The sequence below is a fragment of the Ambystoma mexicanum genome, chromosome 13, assembly GCF_040938575.1.
Source record: "Ambystoma mexicanum isolate Mex_15411 chromosome 13, UKY_AmexF1_1, whole genome shotgun sequence".
Classification (NCBI taxonomy): domain Eukaryota; kingdom Metazoa; phylum Chordata; class Amphibia; order Caudata; family Ambystomatidae; genus Ambystoma; species Ambystoma mexicanum.
Window position 1 is genome coordinate 101,043,800 of NC_090938.1, and position 24,824 is coordinate 101,068,623.

General features: G+C 44.5%; 1 protein-coding gene across 15 annotated transcripts in view; it reads left to right on the forward strand.

Moving 5' to 3' along the window:
• The window catches only part of HIPK1 (homeodomain interacting protein kinase 1), a 413,229-nt gene that overhangs the window by 135,517 nt on the left and 252,888 nt on the right, over positions 1-24,824 (forward strand). For all 15 annotated transcript variants that reach the window (XM_069633380.1, XM_069633373.1, XM_069633376.1 and 12 more), the window contains one exon: positions 13,817-13,940. In XM_069633380.1, coding sequence (XP_069489481.1) covers positions 13,817-13,940 — 124 coding nt within the window. The remainder of the gene's footprint in view (positions 1-13,816; positions 13,941-24,824) is intronic.

A 24,824-nucleotide genomic window follows, 5' to 3' on the forward strand; every position in this document is an offset into this window, starting at 1 on the left:
TTTGAAACCGATCTTCTGAGGTATTGGGAGCCAATGGGACTGGCACAGAGTTTGATAGGAGTTGAGTCTTGCGGCTGTGTTCGGTAGGGCTTGCAGGGGTGGATCATGTTTGGAGAGTTCAGTGAGGTTAGTGTTTCAGTAGTCCTGCTTGGACACTAGTGCCTGGTCTGTGGTACGCAATTCGGGGAGGGGGGGGGATAATTCTCACCTTGCCATACTAGCTGTAGGTTGCATGTTTTGGTGACTGTAGCTATGTGGTGTTGTAAGGATGGGTGTGAGTCAATGGTGGAGCTTGGGTCTAGATTGGTGTGGGTTGTCCTTTGATCCAGGGGGTGAGGCTGGGTGTGTGCCTGGTGGAACAGGTGATGAGGAGATCCATCTTGGATGGGGTGGGTTTTAGGATGTGGGTGGCAAGAAAGACTGAGGGTGTGGAGTTCCTAGAGCTAGGGGATTTTAATTATATTTGTGTCAGCGTATTGGTAAAAGGTGCATGTTGTGGTTGTCCGTTGGAGGGATTCAATGTATAGGTTGAACAGAAGGGGGCGACGGCAAAGAAATGCTGGGTTTTATGAGGTTGGTCTGTAATAAGTGTGTAGTTTGCTGTTTGAGTGCAATGTGGTTCAGGAGTACTTCAGAGGAAGTCTCGTGTGAAGTTGGTGTGCTTTATGTGCCAAGGTGATCCTCCATTTTTCAATCTAGTTGGCTTCAATGAGGTTCCAATTGTTGCCGATGGGTTCATTGGCTATACCTTGTAGTCGGATAAGCTTGTTTTTTAAAACATTTTTTTAATGAGGAGCATGTGTCCTGCGCTAGGCATTTGGTGAATCTCACTTCTGTGCTTCGAGATGGGGCAGGCTTTGATGCAGCTGCAGTGTATCTGGTTTGTTGCCCCTTGGTCCCATAGTGTCATTGGCTGCCCTGTTTTGGTCCTGGCCAGAGGGCTTAATGCCCAACCGTGCCTCAGTGCTCGGAGGCAAACAGCAGATTGTAGGTTTTTGTGGGAAATACCAAGAAAAGAAATTCGATTGCAAAATTTTGTGATAACACTCAGCAGAATGACTGTTCATAATATGGAGTCTTCTATATGCAGTCTCTCATATTACTGCCATACTCCTAAACTGTTTTCCTAACTATACTCCAGGAAACATAAATATATATTGGTGTCATAGATAAAGATTTTGAGAATAAAGTTACAGGTGTAGATATTTTCTGCCATATTTTAATCACATCATGGGTATGGCAATGAGAGCTCGCCTCCACTTGGAACCGCACTACATTTGTCGCCTTCTCAAATGTATTCCTTAGTTCTCCTGTAGCTTTCCTACCCATTTAACCAATAAATCAATAAACCAATCAGTGACGTGTGCAGCATTCGGGAATGTCCTGGCCTCTGGAAAGGGCCGGAATGCAGGGGCGTTTCGTGCATTCCACTAGCCAATGGCAGATTCCAGCCCTGGGACAGAATGATTCAGCTTCTTTTAATCTAACAGAGGTAAAATGTAGAGCAGATGCCGTGCTCTTGCTGAGCTGTTCTGCCCGGCTTCAAGGTGTTGCTGCATGGCTGGAGGGGATTCCGACAGCCTACTCTCGAGTCTAGTCTAGTGGCTACCAGCCTAAATCTCTAAGAAGGCACACTTTGTATTTTCCCCAACAGTAGCAGCGAGACGGCATCTTTAGGCTGTGGAATATGGGCAAGCGACCGATATTTCTTAGCTTCACTTGATCTCGCTGATCTCCTTTTTATTCTTCAAACTTCTTTCAAAGGCAAAGTGTAAATATTAATCTCGATGAAGCTCCTTCTTACAACATTGAAGTTTAAGCCTGGAATAATCGCAGTGACTTTTTGCCTGATCTACAGTGTATCTGGTTTCTTGCCTCTTGGTCCCACTTAAATTGATGTGGTTATCCTGCTGGATTTCCACTGGCCCCGCCTCTTTAGATGCAACCACATGTTTCCCCTTTAAGCTTCACTGGGGCTTACTCTTTTTCTCCGCTTTATAGTCTGCAATTCCAATGCATGGATTGTTGGCTTGAACAAAATGTAAATATTTATGTTCTCAATCCAACCCGCATAATTTGCTTACATTTTTCAGATCCATAACCTGGTTTTTGAAGCATGGAACATTTGTTGGAGTGCACGTGCTTACTATTCACAGCTTCTCTTCACCTTCCTCATGAAGGCATTCCTATTAATAGTAATGTAAATAGGAAGCTAAAAGGGAATATTGTTTTTTCTCAACCCTAGCCTGCGAGATGGGGAAATAGGTTATAGGGTTTTTGTATGGAGATTTGAGAGGTTTGCTTTTTGTTTGGGATCGGCACAATGCTGTGATGTCAAATTCTCTCCACTCCACGCTCGAGGATTGATTTTTCACTCAAATGCCAAAAATAAATGAATTTTTGCCGGCCACTTTCGGCTATGTTATTGTTATCAAGGCTTTTATTCACGCTTCTTTATCTTCCGACAACCTTTTGAAATGTTGCCATGGCAACTGACCCATAAGCTGCAGGCCTTTCAGCAGAGAAAAAATAAACACGTAGGTGCAAACACATTCGTTGCGATTGTCACTGATACAGGCTTATGTGGGGACTCTATTTTTTTTATTACTGATTTTTAAGCTGCACCATTGCAGGGGCTTTCAGGGACAGGTTTGCTAGGTTGTTAAGCTGGATCGGTCTCTGCCTTTATCGCAATTCTAGAGCCGCCTTATGCAAAATGTTTGTTTCCCTGTAAATATGATGCACGTCATTGGGTGAAGATGGGTAAACGGACTCCAAATGGAAACGTCAGGACACACCTTCTGCCCATCAGCAGATTTATTTCCCCATAAATTGAGATTGCCACCTCAGGCTATTTACACTCCTCCCCTCCCACCCCCCATTGAGTCTAATATTCCCCACTTCACATTCCGCAAAGTGCTCTCTCGCAACACTTTCCTTTTGCTTAACAGTTAGCAACTTGACCTTTTCAATAGATTCGCTTCATTCAGCCTATATCGAATACATATGCAATCCACTACCGTTGTGTTGGTTTGCTGACACTGCACTTGCCCATCTGTCAAATTGCTCTTGTATGCCTTTTATTTTGAGAATTTACCATATATATATATATATATATATATATATATATATATATATATATGTTTTGTTTGGATACAGCAATACACTTTGTGAGCGATTGCAGAGCTTGTAGATGCTAATGTAGTACTGGTGAAAGGGTGGCCTCCATTTACAGCTTGTTCTTTCTGACTAGGAAAAAAACTCATTTATTTGTATGTGTATTAACACTTGCCAATCACACAATCCGAGCCCTCTTGAAAATATTGGATTTAGACGATGAACACATCCTGCATATACAAGGCTAGGTATTACTACTTAAAGACTACTTTTACGTTATGTTAATATTGTTTATACTGTGCACTGCTGCCATTTTCATGGTCTCCCGGTGCCCTGGCGTATCTGGAAAGAAAGGGGCCTGGGGGGTCAGTTTGTTAATGGGGGGAAGAGGGGTAGTACAAGAGTGATTTTGCTGTTCTTTTGGAATTTTGTTTGGTAAACCTGCCACTGTGTGTTTGCTTCTTGGTGGTATCGGTTGGTGGGTGCTTGGGTGTCTCTTTATAGGTTGTGTGCTCTGCGGTATGAAGTTGTAATTGAACCTGCTATGGATGAGTGTTCTTGGTGGGTGTGTGCATTTTGCTCGATTTTTAGAGTTGGTGTAGCTTTGGTAGATGTGTGGGGTGCTCGGGAAAATTGAGCTCTAGTGGGGCTAATGGTGGGAAGGTGTGCAGATCCTTATGCCAATGCAGTGTATATTTGATTGGTATTTAGACCGATTACTTGTGCAGTGGGTAGCGATTATTAAGTTCTCTTTTGTTAAAGTTCAAGTTTGGTTGACTTCACCCAGGAGGTCCCCAAGGCAACCCCATAATTTGAGGTATATCTCTTTGCATTGTGGTTGCAGGCTTCTTCTTAGACCCTGGCTTGCTTCTAGACCTGCAAATCAGAGCCAGGTTTTCAGTGATTTCCTGAAGATCAGTTGTTCCTCTTTTATGTGTATTTTCTTAGGGGGCGAGTTCCAGCGTTTTGTTGAGCTGTATGAGCAGGCTGATTCACCATAAGTTTTTGACTATTGTTTCGTTTCAGGACCAATAGTCTTATTCTTGTTGGATCTCAGGGTTAGTTTGTGTATAAATGGATATTTTCATTTGGAGGAATTGCATATTTTGATCATGAATGGCTTTGTGGAGAATGGAGTGTTTTGGAGTAAATCCTTTTTTCAATGGTAGCCAGTGCACGGATTTGAGAGCTGGTGTAATGTTCTCCCTTAGCGATTCTGGAGAGTTCTCTTGCTGCTGCATTCTGTATATGTTGCAGGGTTCGAAATTGAAGGCAGCTGGGAGCGATTTAGCTCTGGAGCTCATCATCAATCATGAGCTACTTTTGGCTCCCTACGCCAAATAGTGCTGAACAAGCACTTCTATAATAGGTTTGCATCTCATGTGGAAGTTAGATTTGCAGACTTTGTTCTAGCTCCTTGTTCCCTAGTGGTAGCTCCTGGTCATCCGTTAATGTGAGATACACAGGAGCTGCTTTTAACTCCTCCTTTTTCAACCTTAATTTCGAACTCTGACATTAAACATATTTTTTGTTGGGTAGTCCGGCATTCCAAAGTAGATGCTGTTGGCGTAGTCTAGTCTTAACATGACGAGAGAGGATGGCAAGTGTTCTAGGTGGTAAGGTCAGAAAGGGCAATATCCGTTTGATTGTCATACATGGAGGAAGCATTCCTTCACTACTGCCTTGACTTGGGTTTCTAGAGTTAGGTCTTCATCAATAGTCTGAGATTTGTACCTACTTTAGATGCTTCTGGTCTGTTTGGAGGAGGAGTTGAGCGTGATGGTATCTGTTTTATCTGGGTTGGGTTTAAGGCTATTGCTGCTCAAACCCATACAAATAATTGGATGGATGGTCTATTTTTCCACTGGTGTTGATTTTGTAGACGATTTGCTTCTCATCTGCATAGTTGTAGTAAGTTGGACCATGCCCCTGGAGTTTGAGTGGGGTTATGTTAACGTTGAAGCGTCCGGTACAAATGTGAAAGACTGGTTTACTCCAAGAATTTATTTTTACCGTCCACTTTATTGCTCATTAATGTCATAATGTAATTAATGCACTCAGTCGCCTTAAACATCCCTAGGAATGAGTATATCTCTGCAATAAGATCACACAAATGGCTCTCTGTCGAGGAAAAGCTTGAGTTGAAAACTGTCTTAAATTCAAATCCTTGAACCACACAGCCCCATGCTAAATTCACGATCTGGTCCTCCACACAGGTCAATAGGGCAGCTAATATGTCCTGTCTAGTGGTCCTGGGGCATAAACTAAAAAAAACAAGAGGGAGTAGTTTCCCTGTCTTGGCAGCCCAATTAGGGAATACTCTCCCACCTTCCATCAAGACAACCCAGCTCTTTACCAATTTCAGGAGAACAACATCTCCTGGCCAGTCAGTAAGAAATAATTGACTGATCCAATTGTATCTTCTCCAATGCTTGTGTCTGTAACAACTGCATTACTACCATGTCTATTTCTACAGCTGTAACTGTAATTTTGACTACTTGCCTATGTCTTAACATTTTTCCTGGGTTCAAATGCGCCTGGATACCTCGGGGTCAGGTGCGCTATAGAAATAAATAAAACCAACTAAGCATTTGGCCTAAACCACAGACAGCAGTTTGCACATTACTTCCCTCAAGATAATTTCATAACTTCATTACTAGCATGGATTTGCCTCGTATTTGATTCAGCAGTTGGTAAGGAATGTTGGTTCAGACCATCTGCACACAAATGTCACTCACACAGAATCAAGTACAGCTTGGGCCTTTGCAGTGCAAGCTCCCCACACAGTTAGGGTACTTTATGAGCAACAGTAGTGCAAGCTACACTCACACAAGGTCTGGCTTTTGATGTTTTGCTTGCAGGTGCTGGCAAGCAAATGGATGCTGTCCGACCTGCGAGGTGGCATGAACTGGTTACTGGATCCCAGGGAGCCAATCACAAATGGGGATAAATGGAGGTGGGGTTGGAGGAATCAAGGGAGAGGGTCCTAGTGAATGCACATAGCGCTGCAAAGTTAAATAAGCGGCCCGTGGAGAGGATTCACTTACCACAAGGTGAAAACATTACAGGGAGCTGGGCAGAGTCGGATGTTGTCCTCGCAGATGGGCACTGAGCATAGCACCTGAGCAAGTTGGAGCAAGGACTTGGAGGGTGCTCAGCCTGCCAACCTAGCAATTAAGCTGAAATGGGGTGCCTGGGGTCTTCATTGCTCAAACGGCTGTTTCTCTGATCCAAATGTTCTTGCCCACCATAATGCTTAGCACCTGGCTTTGTAAATCTTCCAATTACCAGATCCTTGTGGGACATGGGGTAAAATGTATGAGAGGGAACGACAGGGGAAAGGGGAGGGGCGTACACGACTGAGATGTAGAGGGGAGGGGTGACGAGGACAGGACAACAGTGAGGACAGGGACTGGGAGAGAACAGGAAGGATGGAGCTGGGGCGTCTGAAATGGACTGGTACTGACAACAGAAGATGGAACGACTGGCGAGGGGATGGGAACGACTGGCGAGGGGATGGGAACGACTGGCGAGGGAGAGGGGATGGGAACGACTGGCGAGGGAGAGGGGATGGGAACGACTGGCGAGGAAGAGGGGATGGGAACGACTGGCGAGGGAGAGGGGATGGGAACGACTGGGCAGCGGGAGAGGGAATGGCAATGACTGGGGGCGGGAGAGGGAATGGCAATGACTGGGGGCGGGAGAGGGAATGGCAATGACTGGGGGTGGGAGGGGGAATGGGAAGGACGGACTGGGGGGGTGGGTGTCACAGATAGACTGGGGGGGTGGGACAGACTGGGGGGAGAGGAAACTGCACGACGGGGACTGGGAGGGAGAGGAAACAGCGGGACGGACTGGGAGAGGGAAGGATTGGGAGAGGGCGGGGAAGGGTGGCAAGGTAGAGGGACAGACGGGGGGCTGGGGTGGAAGAGGGGCGACGGATGGACAGACTGGTGGGTGGGAGAGGGACAGACTGACTGGGGGGGCGGTTTGAGGGAGAGACGGGGGCAGGGGAGGGAAACAATGCATCCTAACACGAGTCCCTTCTTTGGACACAAATGGGTCTATGCTCTTGACACAGAACACCCACGCCGAGCTCGGGGAACGTCTGGTCTGCAAATGTCAATGAGACAGCAAAGCTTTCTTGCATTTTTTATTTCCCATCTTGCCACATTAATCTCACCCATCTGCCTTATTCAGATCCTCCAGAGCGATTGGAGGCAATGCAAATGGAGCAGAGAGCTGTATAAATGAACCGAACCTATATCAACCTGTGTTTTTGCGTTTTTGTTTTCAACATTTCAGATAAAGTGATCCGTTTAATCCTAGTTTCTGCACCCTTCAGTTGCTGCTATGCAAACATTTTCTATGCAAGGCCGGCTAATAGAAAAAGTTCCATGATAACTGCTTGAACTAAAATTATAGCTGTTGCAAGATGCAAAGCGCACATGTTGGCTTTAGGTTTCCAATTTCCTCCCTTTTGAACTATTCCACCTTTTTGTAGTCCTGGCCATGGTAATGTTGAACCGCATCCGTAGCCGCCTTTCACTGCTGCAGGTTTAGATCCCCGGTCAGCGATGTTAAATTGGGTATCCCCTGTTGGGTAACCTTGGTGTATACACCTAAAAGCCTACTTGTGCCGTCTATTTCATGATTGTTTCTTGTGCAGGACATGTGTAGGTTGTGCAACTTGTAAGTCTTCTTCTGCGATTCAGTATTGGTCAGGGGGTCCACTGAGGTCTTCTTTTTGGATTACTTTCTTTACTGAACCACAACCTGGGTGGGACAAAGACTTATATAATGGATATTTCTCCTCTATGAAGGGTGCAGTGAGCTAAAACGTGGTTGTAGACCCCCCTGAGTAGAAGAAATGCCATATAACGGTATTTGACGCCTGTTCGTTTTCAGTGGGGGGCTCTTACACTCCTTTTTGTAACTTTGTGAAACTTGGGGTTTCACACTAACACAGGGTAATCCAGACATGGACCCCTTGCTCACTGTGCTTCGAGGCAAAGCTTCACCTCAATGAGGAGGCTCAACAATGCCGAAACACCTGTCTGGGGTTGCCAGTTGTACTCCTATTCAGAGGAGAAATGCCTAGCATTCCGGTGCTGGACTGCCCTTGTGGGTGGGACAAAGTCTTATATGCAAATGCGTATGTCTCCTCTGTGAAGAGCGCAGTGAGCGAAACCGTGGTTGTATACCCTCGCATACTCCAATTTAAAAAAAAAAAAAAAAAAAAAAAAAAAAAAGTTTTGTCAGGACCTTTTTTGAGGTTTAGCATGAGAAATGCCCGTGTTTTGGGAGTGTATATGGTGCAGTTTAAAATTCATGGTGATTCTCAGAGCTTCCGTCTATATAATTCCACTCTAAAATCATTCGCAAGAGGTATGCAATTCAGAAACGGTGTTATTTTTTTTTAATGATGGCAGCAGTTTCTGTAGAGCTTTATATATCTTTGTGAAGGACCAGTATAAGGAGGCTTCAGAGGTTTCATCAGGATAAATGTAGTATTTCAGTGGACCTATGACTTTGCTTAGAATCTCTCCAAGCGACGAGGCACTTGTAAGGGACTGGACTTCGAGCGATGTGGTGTGCTGCTGCTGTCACCTTTCATTTCACATTTAAGGATGACTTGTGCCGCTTTCTGGGTCGGAATGATGCCTGCGGCAAAACCCTTTGTCCTTCCATTTTATGTCAGGATACTTACTTTACTAATAGGAAGCTAAGTATGTGGCTGGTTACATTGCAGTGGCCTTTTTCAGAATGCTTTATTGCAAGCATTCCAGTTCTAGGAGGGTCTTGGCGCTTTTTGGCTTTCAAGAATTTAATTTTTACTAAGAAGTTTCTGTCTCGGAAGAGATTTTATTTGACCCAATAGCCCTTTGAGCAGGATTCCATGTCGCTGTGGCTAATGCTGTTTGCTGCTGTTCAATCCAGTTCTGCAACATGATTCTTGGAACGGATGTAGGCAGTGCACCAGATAAGGTTTTGAAGTGGGAGTATTTTACTCCATATATTGTATAGGTGGTAAAACTATACAAGTATTTTTGGAGGGTAAAAATGTAAATCCATTTCCCAATGGAAGTATGTTCTAAGAGTGAAGATGTTTTAACTGGAAAACTGAAATGTTTTTGTAATAATTATTTAATTGCACCTTTTTATTCATGTGCTTTAAGATACAAGTTTACTTCTTGTGCTCAGGCCTTAATAGCACTTTCTTCCTTCAGTATTACATGCACTACTGTTATAAACATATCCACGGAGCTGCTTGAATGAAAGCGGAGGCACAAGTTCCTGCATGCCAGGTTCCTATTTTTTTGTTGGGAATATTTTTACTCCCAATTTTCATTTTTGACGTATTGGCCCATTTCCAGGGAGTAAAAGTGGCAGATACACCCAATATCTGTAGAGCTGGGTTTAGGGGTAGATACAGGGGTAGTCATTGTAGTATGCAAGAGCATCTAACGCTGAAGAAATGAATCCTTCATATCACGAAGGATAGCCTTCCTCTTCCAGGACATGCAATTCTAATAGACTAAGGATTCTTTCAGTGTTCACATGTGTATTATAGTTTTCACCTGAAACGCGTAAGAACACTAACCATTCCCATGTATGTATTTCCATGATACGATCCGGTCTAACGATAGTCTAGCGAGGACAACAGATTTGGATACCTGGTCTCAAGGCTCTTACTATAGAACTGTTCGAGTTTCCTCAATTACCAGTTATCTGATCTATTTGCCTCAAAATGAGGCACCCACTGAGTTTGCTCTGTCCTCCTCACCATACAACTACTTACCATGTACTATATAATAAAAGGCTAGGTTTGTCCAAAACCGTACTGCCACTTTCTGTTGCTGCTTTAGGGAGCTTGTGGAAATGGCAGTTTCTATGTCCCCTTCATTTACAATGTAGTACATGACTTTTAATTTCCCCAATGTATTCAATGTATTGCAAAACTTCTTTTTCCAAAGTATTGGTTAACTTTTATTTTTCCCAAATGTATTTTCCTCTTTGTCTCCTGCACTGTGTAGAGGGGATGTGGACCCAAGCCATGATCCCTCCAAGACCAAGTTCAACCTGTGCAGCCAGGAAAACCTTTCAACTCTTCCTCTCACTCGCCCACCATATAATTTCAATCTCCACTTTGTTTTGTCATGAAGCCCCTCTGAGCCCTGCAAAACGAGTTCCACTTGTTGTGTCCATCATTGTTGGGGGGTGTGGGGGGAGCGGTAGGGGGGCTCTGGAAAGCCACTTGTACCTATAGTTTCAACTCCCCTTATCTGGGAATCGCACAGAATACCTGAAAATGTGTGTCTGTGTGTCCAGCCCTGCATCCCATCTCCCCTAGAAATCAAACACAACTTGTCCTGGTGACAACCAAAAAAATACTTGCGTGGTTAAGTGGGGCATGAGCGACAAAACGTGGCCTGGCAACAAACAAACCAGTTGCCTGTTCACCACACACAAAGTATCCTTGGCAACGTCTCGGGAGGATAGCTCAGTGGCAACGTGCTCACCTTGGAAGCACAGCGACACGGAGCAATACAGGTTCGATCCCCGGGTCCGCACTTGGAAACCTCTGGGTATTAACCGCATTATAAATAACCTATCATATCATAACCACATGTTGTGCTCCTGGGTGGGAGCGACAGCCTTGTATAAGACCTGTGGAGAGGGAACGGCCTTCTCTTCTTGGTTGCTGGCGGTGGTGTGTGGACGGGGGGGGGCAGCAGAGCTCAGGAGGCCCCTTCTACAGGTAGCCTTGTCTTAGTCTCCATCCTTCCCCTCCTCAACCTGCTCTATATTTCCACAGTAGGGCTCCTGGCGGGTCTGCCCCCCCTTGCCCGACCCTCTGTCTCTCCCTGTGTCTGTCTCCCCGTGTCTGTGTCTGCCCCTCTTTCTCCCTCACCATCTCTACTGGCCCCCTCTCCAACCCTTCTTTCTCCCTTGGGGTCCCATCTCCCTTGGATGGGTACTCCCCCCAGGTTCCATGCCATTCACTGTGCTGATCTACAACTGGATCTCCCTAAATACTCTCCCTCGACATCTTTTCCTTCCTCAGCACCAAATCTTTGTGTTTCAAGCGCTTTGTTAAACAGCAAGCAGGTGGCTGATCTTTCCTCGGTAGACTCCTCTATGCAAAAGCCGTCCCCCCTTCCTCTTTATCTTGAGATGGATCCCCTCAAATTCCAGAAGCTCCTAAATACCTTTCTTTTCGCTTCCTCACTCTGCTGAACCATACAGCTGCTGAAATTGGTGACCAGGGCCCTTCTGTGTCCTCCTTGGGTCCTGGCCTCCCACACCCAATCGCCTTAAGCTTTTGCACATCTCCCAGCACTTGGCACCCTCTGCATATGCCACCACAGGCATGCACTCTTATTTATTGGTAGCTGACCACTCACCTAGTCACTTAACAGCTGCTTACTCCCTAGCACTTCCCTCTTTGGAACCTCTAGCACTCCCTCCTCTCTCTACATTTGCATGCTCTGAATGCTCACAAGGCCTAGTAGGTCTGCCTCTTTCTTTCATTGTTACATTTGCTTTTCATTCCCATGTTCCCTCCCTCTTGCCCTGTGGGTGATAAGAAACCCAATTCACTTGATGTAGAAGCGCCTTACAAATGCACAATAAATACAAATAAATCCAGTGTCTTATTTGTCCTGCTGGCAATCAGTTCACTCCTCTTTCTGTACATTTCTTTTTTTTTTTAGATTTTTTTTTTAAATGTTAATTTGTCGTGTGAATTAAACTCTTACATAAATCACTTTTGAAGACTTCATATATTGCTTATAACTCTCTGCCCCCACCCTTCTTCCTTAATCCCTCCCTAACCCGAACTGTGGACACTTGTCTCGCGACTGTCCCACAAGTATTTAGATCTTCCTGATGAGTTTTCCATGTTCTCCCTCTAGTTTTCCATCCTCATCTGTGCATAAAAACCTCAGATAAACGTTTTGATCAACGAGAGTTTCTATTTGCCTAAAAAGGCAGAGGCGTGCCACATAGTTAAAAGGCCTGAATACCCCAGGCTTTGAATATCTGCTTGCTTTTAAGAGCAGACAGTCGTTTGCTTTGGTACAACCCCCTTCATGATGTTCACAAACTGCATTAGCTCGACTTTGGAAACAATTGTGTCCTCCAAGTAAAGTTTTGGATACACATTTCTCGCATAATTGATTTTAAAGAAAATCTCAGTTAAACTTCCTGAATTCCAGTTTATTACAGAACAACCTGGAAATAAAGTAATAACTGATGAGTGGGATAGGCAGAACACCCAAAATATTTATTTTTGCTTTCACGTTCAAAATGGCCAAACTCTGAACCACTATCTTTCCTACATGAGCTACAAAATCTGGAACTTACACATGTAAAAAGCTGGTTAGAACTCTAAATGGAATTCCAACTTCAGACCGTTTGATTAATTTCAGAAACATTAAATAGCCACGTCTCTATAAATGGCAGAAATATACAAATGAGCTCACCATTGCAGTAGCGGCAACCTCTGGGTGTTGATTGCGGTGCAAACATTACCGGGCCACCTAGAGTTTGGTATAGTACAAAAAGTATTGCTTACACTCTTTGCTAAACTAGGTTGTTCCCATTACAGAAACTTTTGGACGCAAGATAAATGCTTAAACAAAGTTGCCACCACAGAGAAATGTCAGTTCTATTAATATTCCTTGTGCCCATCAATTGATTAATGAATTCCATTAGTTGTAAATATTTTTCCACTAAATGTAGTAATATATTCAAGATATCGTGTTTGCCTTTACCTCTTCCAACTGCGATTTTGCTAATTGTTTCCGAAACCAAGATCGTAACTTTAAAAATATCCTTGACATGTTAATTGTTTCTGCAATTAATTGAAGCACTCCCAACTGGCAGATCATGAAAAAAGAACTCCATGGTGGTGAATGGAGTTATTGAAGATTGTGAGATGCAACCAAAAATCCAATCTCTTCCCAACGGATCGGGAACACTCGTGCCATACATATTTCCGCAATGCTTAAACCGTGGAAATAGTTTGCTTTCTTAGACCCATCAGTTCTATGTTTGTCGGAATCTTGTGTTCTCATGTCCAAGTTGCAGTAACCTCAACCAATGGAACGTTTTTGGGAGACAGCACGATTTCACAAAAGTGTCTAATTGAATTCATGGTCTTGGTTACTTGTGAGAAAATGATTTATTTTACTTTCACTGTTTTTGATAATTGTTTAGGGATCATTATTCTAATTAAATGTTTCTCTTTCTTTGAAAATCGCTACAAAATATTAGGACATTAAAAAAGTTGCGAGCCCAATCACGCTGCTTTTTAAAATTAATTTCAATTTTGAAAGCCGTATAGGCATTCCACCATAACCTAATCCAGTTTCCTCCTCATTCTAATCCTTTCATATTGCTAAACCTTCAACCAATATCCGCTTTGAGATGTCAATAAGGGTACAACGCTCCTATGGAGCGGGATCTTTGGGAGGGGGGAAATTAACTACTCGAGGGGAGCACTTGAAAGGAGTTCAAATCCTGTTTAGCCACTGTTTACGCATGTTTTTCTACCGTCGACTCAAGTGAATAATAGTTTTTCTTGTTTGACTTCTGCTTTATTGGTAATCTCATGTTGTGGGGGTGCAGCTCCTTTGGGTATTCAATCTAAGAGTTTTGGATTCGTATTACTAATAATTTGTTTTGTTTTCAGAGCGCCTGAAATCATACTTGGTTTGCCGTTCTGTGAAGCGATTGATATGTGGTCGCTGGGTTGCGTGATAGCTGAGCTCTTCCTTGGGTGGCCACTTTATCCAGGTGCTTCGGAATATGACCAGGTAAGGCAAACCTATGTGAGGAGACATTGGACCGATGAACACATGTTTATACTTTGAAGAAGTTGCTCCTTTTGAGCCATTTGATAGAACTGCTGTTCCTCACAGGCTTGAAACTGATGTTGTGGGTGGGGACTCATTCTTTAGTCTATTTTCTTTTGACTGCGTAAACAGTTTCCAGAATCTGTACCGTGGTTTTGTTTTAGCCGCTTGTTTGATGTGTGGTGCTTTTGATTTGAATGTAACATTCTCATTACGTTTTGTGCCTGTAGAACTTAAATCAAATCTCTATTGACCCCCATAATGCTTTCTTTCAGCGCTGGAAGAGTGAAGCACTTAAAAACTGATTTCAATTTAAAGACCATATAGTTCCCCATTTGCAATGAGTTTCTTGAGTAGATAGCTGAGGAGCACATGCAAGTGGTCATGGTTTTGCCACATCAAAACGTATCCCTGGCAAGGGTGTGGCAAGAACATCTGTAGTTTTAGGTGCTTGATTTTATGGGTAAAAGCCGTTTGCCATCTGTGTAATAAAGGATTCGAAATTGCTAAGAGCTGGGAGCTACTTAGCTCCTGGTTATAGCCAAGGGGAGTCTACTTAGCTTGAAACGAGCAACCACCAGGAGCTACTTTTGACTCGTGGTGCCATGCAAGCCCAGATAGGTTATTTTTTAACTGTGTATGTTTTGGAATGTACGTAAAGGATTATAATGAACACACTTAAGTGACATTTAGAGCATATTGGTTTGCATGAAATGGCCAAAAGAGTTAACATATTGCAGAAACTTACATTTGCTGCGCCCTTTGTACTAGCTCTTGGTCCTGCAGAAGTAGCGCCTGCTTAACTCATTATGCTGATACCCAGGAGCTGCTTTTTGCTCGTAGTCAACAATTCCCAATTTCGATCTCTGATGATACTAGTGCTTGGGTTTATTTTTCCTTTCTTCTTCCGCGCTGACTTCAATGGCGGCCCTAGCAGATCTATTTTGATTAGGGATCTAGCTGATGCTGGAGTTTTTAAGGCCCACTCACCTGCTCATTTATTTCGTTTGGGATGCACCAGGCTGTCCTTCACGGAGAGATTCTTAGATTCATGTTTCCCTTGGTTCTTGCATTTCCGCACAAGCCCTCTTGTGTGGATTGCCACAGGTATACTTCACCCATTTTCTGTAGCATTCTAATTCGCCTTGCGACATGTACTCTCGAGGCTGCTGGCAGGGAATCAACTTTTACTTTTCTCGTGCATTACGGTCTGCTATACCTACCATGGAAAATGCCAATCTAGTACCAAACTTGGCTCACCCTCGTGGTTTAAGCCTTATTCTTTGCGCCCTCTTGCTTGTTGGCCTTCTTTTGGCCCACTCGGGCTGGACATGTATATATTTATACATGCATTTTGATATGTTTTGTGTACCTGTGGAATCCACATTCCAGCCAGCATGTGCTTGGTTGCTGGGCAGATTGTTGAGTAGCTGCTGCTCTACAGAGAAGCTGTGTGCCAGCCACTTTTGCTCCCTGAAAAGCAGGCACATCTACGCACAAGAACACATAGGGGAATTCAAATAATTCAGTAAGAATACCAAACAGCTTACGCTTTGAAGCCTGCCTCACCTACCCTACCTCGAACCCTCTTAACTCCACAGGCGTATTCCCATTGGTGGTATATGCTAAGCAGTCCACAGAGGGAGCTCTAATATTTGTACTACCTGAAAACGCTTAATGTGCATGCATTTCTCTAGGTGCAAAGAAATATGGATTTCAAAAAGACCTGTTTTTAAAGTTAAATTGTTTTTGCTCACCTTGGGGGAAAAATATCTGTTGGTTATAGCAATAGCATTTTACCACATAAAAAAATGTATTACCAGCATGAAAAAAATAGTGAGTAAGCTGCTACCACTTCAAAAATCTTATAGAACCCTTAGTAGTTGGATGTCCTGGTTGGACATCATTTTCGCTGGTCTCTACTATTTAAGGTCTGGGGTCCTCTAAACTGAATGTCTGGTAAAATGATGTGGACAAGGGGGTCTGGAGCCATTCTCGAAGTCAAGCAGCCAGTGCCCAAGAACTAACGGAAGTAACAGAAAAGCCCTGAAGGACTGTTCCTATTACCACCATTGGCTGAAGCCATCCACCGTGTTGTGAACCCCTGGCTTTAATTCGTCCGTAAAGACCTGAACCAGTGCCTTCGTCCCTTGCACAGGTGTGAAAATTAGTCTGCAGTCCTGCTTTGCACACAAAGCCTCTCTGAAGTCAGGAGAGCTGCTCTGACTACAATTGGCATGCAGCCGCCAGGGGCTCCACTGCTGCTTGCCACATTCTAGCCTTGGGGCTGGTGGCAATGAGGGCATGCTCTCTGCATCGCTGAGACCTGTCCACCCTGATGTGGTTGTCCCTTACTACTGTGGAGGGCACACAAATATCTGCTCCCTAGAGGTCCTCCTGGCTGCTTCTAGCTTAAGCGAGATGCCTTCACCTGTGCTGCTGTCTCTGCTGGGCCTGGCCTACCCGTTGGTCACGGCTTCCAGGCTACAGATTTGATGCTATCGGCAACAAAGCTTCTAATGGCACCATTGTTTTCCGTGAACCCCTCTGCTGGAGCCTGGAGGGCAACATAGCTTCTCTTCAAGGACCTCCTAGCCTTATTGGGTGTCAAATTCTAACCTCAAAAGTAGCTTACTTAAAGGATCTGGCTGGTGGAACCTGGACCATAAGTCTTCTGTGGTTGCTTAGCACCCAGGGGTGTGTAGTCTACCTTCAGCATAGCTGGAGAACCATTTGGGAACTTTCTATATTAAATGTTTTTAAAACATGCTTGATGAGGGCACTTACCACTAACAAAATTGATTTAACTCCGAAAAGGATAGGGATGAAGATTGTTCTTGTGTGTTTGTGTATTAGACATTTTAAGGCTTATTAATCTATCACCAACCCCTGACCCACTTTATGTATCTGGCAATATATACATGCATACCAATGCCCAACTATTAAATACTAAAGTGGTAGCAAATTGTGGATGTATATTGCTTCCCTTGTAGTATATTGGACTTGATGCAACCCTGTTAATAAAGAGGATATGTTTGTAATTAAATTCATGGACCTCTGTTCCTTAACAGACTTAGGAATTGGCAACCATACTTCGCACCAAGCCCACATCAACTTGAGTCTAAAACTGCTTAGCTACATGAAAATAGATAGTTTGGTCTAGACAAGTCAAACCCTGTTGAAAACCGAAGTTGGCATCTCTTAATTTTCACCAGAGTAGGGTCTAACAAACCACTTAATCAGCTTGGAAGTTGTTGTTGATGCAGAAGCTGATCTCCAATTTCCATACTATAAAAGTTAAAAATAAAAGTGAACACTTAAAATGTGAACCCATCATATAGTAGACGTAGTAAGAATTCTGTGAAGCAGATTATCCAGAGGGAGGGGTGCAGCTCTGAAGCTCATTGGAGGCAGAGAGAACTTTGAGCCTGGGATTTGTGCACGTATCTTAGAAGCTCAAGCCAAGTCCCCACCATGTAAATGCACTCTGTATATAAATGAGCCATGTTCAAAAATGTTACAGGTTTCAACTTCCAGCAGGACTCTTAAACAATGCTTTCACAAGTTCAACTATAACTGTGCGGCCATTTGCCCCCAAGTTTAAGAATAAATGTGACTCAGTCGGAGATGGTTTGTGCTTTACCTTAGTTGGAGGGGGTGGGGGATTAACTGTTTCCCTTTTGCAACTTTCAACTGTAATCCCGGCATATCTTGCATTTTGAGTGAGATCTCAGGGTGACTCACCTTGTCAAGTTGCATGTTTTGTGTGTATTGATCAGTCCCTAAATGTAGCCAGTGCAGGCAGAGTTTATCACAATTAGTTTTCCGTTTTTTTTTAAACCTTTTAACACGACTCATTTGGAGGAGTCCTAGTGACACCCTTTTTCTTTTTGGTTAACTGGACATCACTTATATCCTTACGTCTTTATTCTTATGCCAACCTTTTATTTTTTGTTCCAATTGTTCAAATGTCTCCTGTTTAACAATGTTCATAAAGATCACCTATATTTGATTCCCAACCCTGATTATTTTTATTTTTTTATTTTTTTAACCCATTTTCCTGTGTATATTCTGTTTGATTTACGGAACTATGTATCCCCTTGCATGAACAATATCAATTCTAGGGTTCAGTTGGTTCTGAATAGAGCATCCGGCGTCATACTTTTCCCAGTGTTGTCTGTATGGGTTTCCTCTACATAAATAACGTTGTTCTAGATCTAGATCTACCACGTTATATCCTGTTCTGGTCTCCAATAAATGCCGGATAATATCCTTTTTTTGAGTATTGATTCAATCTTGATGGCGGCGTTCCGCGTGACAGTGACTGTTGGGAATTAAATATTAAGTGATGATAAAAATGTTGGCATAAGAATAATACGTAACAATAAAGATGTGAGGACATAAGTGATGGTCATTAAGTATTCGATTTTAATTTATTTGCGTTTGCAAAAAGAATTCAAGACTGAGCGCAACAATATCACATGCTGCATTTAATTTCATTGGACTGACTGTGAATTAGTCCCTGTGATGTCGCCGTGTGCCACTATGTACCCTGCCCTCTTGTTCCCCCACGATGTCGCTATATACCCCCATCCCGTCGCTGTAAGCCCCGCCCTCTGTCACTGTGTGCCCCATTGTGCCCCGCGTCTGTGTACCCCACCCTTCTGTCCCCATGATGTCGCTATGGAACACTTTGTATTGCCCTCTTTGCCCGTGTCACTGTGTACCCTGTCTTCTTGTCCCCATGATGTTATATATCCCTCTGGCCCCCTCTTCCTGTTGCTGGGTGCCCCTGTGTGTCGCTGTGTACAGCTGCCCCCCTGTCCACCTGCCTGATCTCAGGCACATTAAGGATGAACCATCATATCATAACTACGCTTTCTCTCTACTATAAACCATCACTCAACTAGAGTACAGCTTAACCCCTCGATATATTCGGCCCAGCTGTTCACATACGAACACTACCTCACAATCACCTCAACACTCTAATAAAACGCAGCTATATCCCATGACAAACTGGCCTAATTGCTCACATAAGCGTCCTACAGGACTAACACAGCCAGAACCCAGTCAGTCTGGGTGTCAACCCACCAGACTGCACATATTCAACTCATATCTCCACTAGGGTTGTTACGGTATTAGTTTTATGACGGTACAATAACCATCTTGCCAAATGACGCTATATCATGGTTATCGCGGTATAGCAGGTGGAGTTAACTAATCTTAACAAATATTTTCTAAAAGGGCATAAATTGTCACATTTATCATCACAAACAAAACCAGGCACCCAGGGCCAGAATTGGGCTTTTCAACATACTTTCCACTGAAATGCCACCCCTTGTTCCACCAAACACAAAAACACGTGTGGAGAGGAGGAGGGGGGGCAGGGGGAGCCCTGCTGCGACTGGCAAAGCAAACTGAATAGCTTTTCTTAAGTGGTCATTTAGGCTTTTAGCTCCCCCACTGGCTACTGGTGAAGATGAACATGTTGCCATCTTGATAACCTGCATGCCACAGATCAATGGAGTCTGATGGTAGTATACGCTTGTGCGCATAAACACACACATGCACATGCACTCTCACTTTACGTTACAGCCTTTAGTTTACTTCCAGGCAAAAAGGTGTACAGTAATCACGGACATGTTACCCTTTGGTATGGCAGCAGGGAATACCCACAGAAATGAGTAAATTTCGCAGTGTGACTTATTATATGTAAATTCAATGATCTAACCAGGGAAATCCCCCATTGTCATATGTTTAGAAAACATTATCCATTATAAATATATAAATCCTAAAGCCGCCAACCCAGAGTCCCGGGAGGATAGCTCAGCGACAACGTGCGCTCCTTGGAAGCAAGACGACACGAAGCAACACAGGTTCGATCCCCGGGTCCGTGCTTAGAAACCTCTGGGTGTTTAAGCGCGTTATAAATACGCAACTAAGACTAAAACAATTGCGCAACTAAATAAACAAAAACAATTTCTTTAACAGCGCCTCGATGCCCGCGGGCTGTGTGAGCGCTTTAAAAAAAAAAAGTAAACCCTTTTCCTTCTTGGCACTTTATTTATTCTTCCTATTGCTAACATATTGATTTTGTGTCAGGCACGTGTGGTTTATGGAATGGCATTAAAAACTGCTCAAAGTGAAACCACTTAGCAGACGGCACATCCAACAGTGCAAGACCAAGACTGCGCAGCACTTGCTTACTGCAGCCTTTCCAATTCAGATTGAAAAGCACACTTAAAAGGTATGAACGGTATACCGGTATAAACAATGTGACGGTTATTATTGTTCAATTAAGTGGTTCACGGTATCTTTAACGGTATACCGTAATACCGTACCGTAATACCGTTACATCCCTAATCTCCACCACCACACCTAATGCTAGGATGCAGCTACAATCAGGCAATTGCATCAGCTGCACACATACCTGGTGCACCCACGCACCCTACGACACTTTCTCTACTGACTTGGACTACGGTCCCCGAGGGTGTTCAACCTACCAGTGCTTTGAGGTCATACCAATGATATATAGAGCGCTATATCAATCCCAAAAACATAACATGTTGGGTCTGTGCAGCTATAAAGTAATTAGCAAATCTATTCAAAATCTAGGAATTTCAAGATTATTCAAGGGCGGGTGCATTGCAAAGTATTCCCCTAACTTTATTATATCCATGCTGTGCAGATGACTGGCTGGTGGCAGTGAACTGTGTTTTAGATTTACTAACGTGCACCATTCCCTTTGCAGTGATAATGCCATTTTGAGTATAATATACTCAACATGGCTGCTGCTCGTGGTACTAGTCCTAAAAGTGCTGCCGTTTTGCTTTCTGACAGCTTTGAGGTGGGAACTAACCAAGTAAGGTAATGCACTTTTTTGGGATCCAGCCTTTGCATTCTGGCCAGTGCTTGTGTGCCCCCAAGAGGTTGGAACTGGGAAACGGACGGTCTGTTCCCAATCCACGTTTCAGACTGGGGAGGCCTGTTGCTGGGCACATGTAGGGCAAAAGGATGTCCATGATTGCACAGCTTTTACTTGTTTGAATGGTGTAGACCCTTCCCACTCGTGTGCCTGGACAACCCAAGACTGCATTTTGTATGAGGGTCTGGAGCCATATGAAGGTCACCCATTGTACCTAAGAGTCAAAAGAACGGTGCAGAGTAGAGCTGAAATATCGCTGGTGAGGGAATAAGGATTGTCAAAGCCAGCCCCCTGGTGCCTCTGGACCTTATTTAGTGACCAGGGAAGACTGTCATATGTGGCGTCCTCCTCCTAGATGTGTGCATAACCAGCCTCAGGGCATGCCCTGCCCTCCTCAGTGTCCTGGAACATACTGGGGGGCTGACCATCCAATGTAAAGGCCTATCGCTGCGCGGGGTACTCTCTTGCCTTGCCTACAAACCTGACTCCTGGTAGAGCTCCTTGTGGGCCATGAACCTCATCACCTCCAGCAACTACTCTCCACTGAAAAGAGAGGCCTGCCGGGCGCATACGTTTCACTGTCTTCAAGATCTTAGTTTGCATAACTGCCTCCCCCCGCCTCCCAATTTACCATGACCAAGAGACAATCGTTTATTGTGGGAGTCGAAGTGGCCATCTTTCATCGTTGTCAATCCAGTCCAATTTGCGAATCTCTGGCTCTCTGCCATACTTGGGAGAGTGGAACCATTGCTAAGTCAGACACTGTAAACTGCATCCTGACCCTTGGACAACTGAACTTGGATCAAAGGTGTGAGTAGTAGGCCCCATTGATTCCTTCTTTCCTGGAGGGCGGTGCGTTCAGGATTCCGAGTCTGGGCGCCTCGTGCATTTGCCATTTTTGGTACAGCATGCCCCATGGATTTTCAATGAGCACATAGCCCAATCCTAATAACTACCATTTTCTGATCGTTGTTGTCCTGGTCGTGAATTTACTTAATGGCACCCCTCCTTGAGCTGAAACTGGGCATTACCTTCTTGCCTTGGGATACGTGATTTTTCTACTTGATGTGTTCAAACTCAAAAGTGCCTGCTGTTTGTAGGCAACACTTGTGCAAGGGTGGCGTTTATATCTAAACCCCTGTCCCAGATTCGTGGCTGTTCACTGTCTACCACATTAGAGCATTATTTCTTGAGCTATCTGGCTAGGGAAGGGCTTCTTAAGCGTACAATTATATATTTTTTCTGACTATCATTGCCCTCCCCCCCTTTAAACAATAGTGCTTGTGCGTTAAACCACTGGCTCTTGAGTGAAAGGTCTGCCTATTGCATGATGAGACTGTACTCGAACAAAAAGAGGACTGTAAAACCCTTTAACCGCGCATTTAAAGGGCTTTCATGCTGCCTGGTGACTCTTTACTCAACACAATAGGAGAGGCCGCCCTCTTGTTTGAGTACTGAGTCATCAGGCAGTCCGTGTAGCTGAGGTCACAGTTGCATGGGCTGGCTGCAGATGTCAGTACTTTGGTTCCGAAAAAAAGAAGGTGATGCTTTTTCTTTTTTTCCAATCCGAAGCGCCGACACATGCAGTTAGCACATTTAACTGTGCAGCGCTTAGGCTACACAGGCTGCCTTAGGCGTCAGTGTGGCTGGGACTAATCACGGGTAGGCCCGGCCCACTTAAAGCCCTGGATAAAACTATTGCACATCGGGTGAAAGGCTTATATTCGTGTGCCAGCTCGAGTTCAGCCCTTGTGCTTACAAGAAATGTGCCTTTTTTGCAAGACGACAAAACCCACCGCAGGAAAGAGCAGACTCCGGCCCTCCCAGAGAACAAAACAATAGTCTGCATATTTATTTGGCTCGAGTAAGGAATTGTTTGACCTGCCACTTTTACGGAGTGGTTGCAAGACAGTTTACCCACCACGCCCCGCGTATGATTCTCTACGCTTCCTCTTTGCATGGCATTTCCAGAGCACATGTAAGTGGCACGTCTGAAATAAGATACAGAGAAACTACTTCGCGTGGTTTCCCTTTTATACGTAAATGCTGCAGTTCTGAGAAGCGCTCTTTGTGTGGTTGGAAAATATTGTATTTTTTTAGCAGATAACTAGGACATGAGAATCGCCTCAGTGATAATGACGATAGTGTGACATTGTGCATTCAACATCACTTTACTGGAACCCTATTGGATTGGTGGGTGCCAAGTCTACTGTTAAGACATATAGCTGATGAAAGTAAATATACTCCACATAACTGTTTTTATTATCCACCCATTCGACTCCATTATTCTCCAAGGATGTAACTTCATCGAGACCCGAATCAAGGAAACGCATCCGAATGTTAAACAAACGCTGCTTCTAGACGGCTGGAACTGCGCACCTTTGCTTGAAATCATTGAAACTGAAAAGGAGGCACACTTCGTTTTTGTTCATGTTGCAGTGCGGACCAAACAAGATCAGATGGTACACATTTCCTATATCCAGTCAGTGCGCCATGCTGCCTACTATGGGGTGTGACTGCGGACCTACTTCGCGGATCAACGGAGCACTTTACAATCCTAGTGAGAGAAGTGCAGAAAAAAAGTGACACGCTAAAAGGGCAGGGTGGGCAATGGGGAGCAAGGGATGGCTGTACGAGCAACGAGGGCAGGAGGCAGTGGGGAGCAGATCACTGGGTCTCGGGTGGGATGGGGCAGTGTAGGGTTTGTGGACCGAGGTGTTGGAGAGGAGCCATTCCTTCAAGAGGAAGAGCCTGAGCTCTTTCCGGAACTGTAGGTGCGATTTGGTGAGTCCGGAACTGTAGGTGCGATTTGGTGAGTCTGATGCCGAGTCTTGGAGTCTTTGCATATCAACGTTAGACTTGCATTGGGCCATGTTGTACTCGTGTTGCCCTATCTGTAGTTGCCTGCCTAGAATTATTAGCAGTTTGGTGGGTTATCAACCTGTAATTGTGTGTTGTCAGTGTTTATAAAAGGCCAAGGTTCTTAACTGCAGACTGCTTGACACTCTGGAAGCTTAATTTGCTTGTGGCAGCTCGTGTGGGGGTATTTCTAACACTCCATACTTGTGGCAGCGACATGGTGTGAGACACTTTTTTAACGCATAAACTAAAATCCCTCAATTTGGATAGGTGTACACGGCTGTGTGCAGGCTTGCAGGCGGCCATACTGCTCTAGGTGCAAGCCACACCCTGCCAGTCCGTCTCTCCATATTGGACATGACAGAACTCTTGGTGCAAGGCAACCTCATGCTTCCCCACTCTTTTTTTTCACCCCTATTTCTTGTAATCTTCTTTCCACTGGCACTGCTGGTCCTCCGGTTCCCTCACTTAAGCCTGTAAGGCCATTTTTGCTGCCTGCAAGAAGCAGATGCTCATCGCAGATCTGCAGTTACTATGCCTGGGGTGCTTGCTCGTCAGCTTCAGCAGTGGAAAGACCACCTCCTTAGGATCTCTGCGACTTCTTGTAGATGAAAAAGTGGCAGCATTGAAGACTGCTCACCTTTCTTGAGCAGCTGAGGGATTCCTTTCCAGGAGTCTCCTTGCTTGGGAGAGGTTCTTGTGACCCTTTGGCTGCAGGACACTCCTCCAAGGGGCTAAATCCAGGAGCAACCATGCGGCTCCCTGTTCAGAGGCTTTATCTTGGTGAAGGTCCAAGGATGCCGCGACTCCACTGAGCTAGGGCAGTCACCATAGGATCCCTCCAGGGTGGCTAAACATAAAGGGGTGAATCAGCCAACGACTCCTGGTGAGGCTCATCCGACAAGAGTTACCTGCATTTCCAAGGTCTCCCATAGTATATGCAAGGGTGGTGAAGCACCAGGAACTAGCTTAACCTGACTACATGCATGTTGGATGGCGTTATGAGCCACAAAATGATGGCCCCACACTGTTAAACATGGAAGCCAGATCCATGCTTCTTA